At 40.8% G+C, this 1,721-nt stretch overlaps 1 protein-coding gene across 1 annotated transcript; it reads left to right on the top strand.

The window, feature by feature from the left end:
* The first annotated feature begins 1,028 nt into the window (after positions 1-1,028).
* Positions 1,029-1,506, top strand: LOC120076249. The gene is made up of 2 exons (XM_039030017.1): positions 1,029-1,272; positions 1,358-1,506. Exons 1-2 carry the CDS (start codon positions 1,029-1,031, stop codon positions 1,504-1,506), a joined length of 393 nt encoding a protein of 130 aa, XP_038885945.1.
* Positions 1,507-1,721: the final 215 nt, after the last annotated feature.

Here is a 1,721-nt window from a genome sequence, read left to right as displayed (position 1 = left end):
GTTACAATCACATATCTCATGGCAAAGAACGACACGAAACCCAACCTGATTCGATGGGTGCTTTTGCTACAAGAATTTAATATTAAAATCGAAGACAGAAAAGGGACTGAAAACTAAGTGGTGGCTGACCATTTATCAAGAGAAGAATGAGGAGACGCAGAAGAAGGAAAAAGAAATTGAAGAATGCTTTCCTGACGAAAAGTTGATGAGTTTGTGCAACAATGAACCATGGTACAGAAATATCGTTAACTATTTGGTTTGCGGACAAACTCCGGAAGACTATAACTTTCAACAAAAAAGAAGCTCTTTCACGATGCAAATTTTTTCTTCTAGGATGATTCATATTTGTACAAACTAGGGTCTGACCATATTTTGAGGCGATGCATGCCAGAAACAGAGGTTCAATGCATCTTAGCGTAATGTCATGATTCTCCATATAGTGGACACTTTGGAGGTCAGAGAACCCCAGCTAAGGTTCTTCAATGCGGCTATTTCTGGCCCGCTCTATTCAAGGATGCTCGTGCATATGTGGTGGCTTGCGACCAATGTCAGACAACCGGCACTATATAAAACAACAATGAAATTCCATTAACTTCCTTTCTGTAAGTAGAATTGTTTGACATTTGGGGCATCGATTTTATGGGACCCTTCCCAGCAGCCTCCGAACATCAGTACATCTTGTTGGCAATTGATTATGTCTTCAAGTGGGTGGAGGCCATCTCATGCGCCAAAAATGATGCGGCGACTATGACAAAATTCCGAAAAAGAACATCTTCACTAGCTTTGGAACGCCTTGTGCGTTAATAAGCAATGAAGGTGAGCACTTTATTAACCATATTAAATCTAACCTCTTGATTAAGTTTAACGTGAAGCATAGGGTTGCTACTGCATTTCCACAAACTAATTGTCAAGCGGAGGTTTCGAATCGGGAAATTAAGTCTATACTCGAAAAAGTGGTTAGCACCTCTCCCAAGGACTAGTCGCAAAGACTAGACGAGGCTCTTTGGCCCTACCGAATAGTGTTCAAGATGCCCATTGGCATGTCGTCCCATGCATTAGTATTTGGAAAGGCATGCCACCTCCCATTAGAACTTGAGCACAAGGCTATATGCGCCCTGAAGAAGTTAAATTTAGACCTGAGAAAAGCCGGAGATGCCAAAAAGCTTCAACTAAACGAGTTAACTAAATGGCACTTGACCACATACGAAAATGCCAAGCTGTACAAAGAGCGGGCCAAACAACGGCATGACAGCAAGATCAGAAAGTCTCACTGTTGGTCAATGAATATTGTTTTTTAACTTTCGTTTGCATCTATTTCCAAGTAAGTTGGAATCAAGATGGTCTGGTCTATTCGTAGTACACGAAGTTTTCCCCTACGGGGTTATAGAGTTGATGAATGAGGATGACAACAACGTGTTCAGAGTCAATGGTCAATGCCTGAAGCCTTACCATGGAGGCTTGATCGATTGCATTAAGGAGACCATTGACTTAGATGGGCAAGCCTGATCACTTGCAATAAAGAATCCCTGTGGCTACTTCATTCACAACTTTCCAGGGATGTCTTCATTTACTTTACTTTGCTTTCCTAGATAACTTCTTGATTTGTGTTATTTAGGTCTTGTTGTTTGAGATTTGCTGCATGACTTCCTGGTTCCGATAATTAATGTATGTGATGATTGATGAATGATGTAATCGTTTGACATATGTGTTAATTGTAATTG

The sequence above is a fragment of the Benincasa hispida genome, chromosome 1 (assembly GCF_009727055.1).
Source record: "Benincasa hispida cultivar B227 chromosome 1, ASM972705v1, whole genome shotgun sequence".
Classification (NCBI taxonomy): domain Eukaryota; kingdom Viridiplantae; phylum Streptophyta; class Magnoliopsida; order Cucurbitales; family Cucurbitaceae; genus Benincasa; species Benincasa hispida.
Note: the sequence above shows the minus strand (reverse complement) of the source record. Positions and strands in the feature narration are given on the sequence as shown.

Excerpts from the sequence above, each read along its gene's own strand:
- LOC120076249 (XM_039030017.1), top strand. The coding sequence starts at position 1,029 with ATGCCCATTGGCATGTCGTCCCATGCATTAGTATTTGGAAAGGCATGC. Across the intron at positions 1,273-1,357 it reads CAAGATCAGAAAGTCTCACT|TACACGAAGTTTTCCCCTAC; the intron begins GTTGGTCAATGA and ends GTCTATTCGTAG.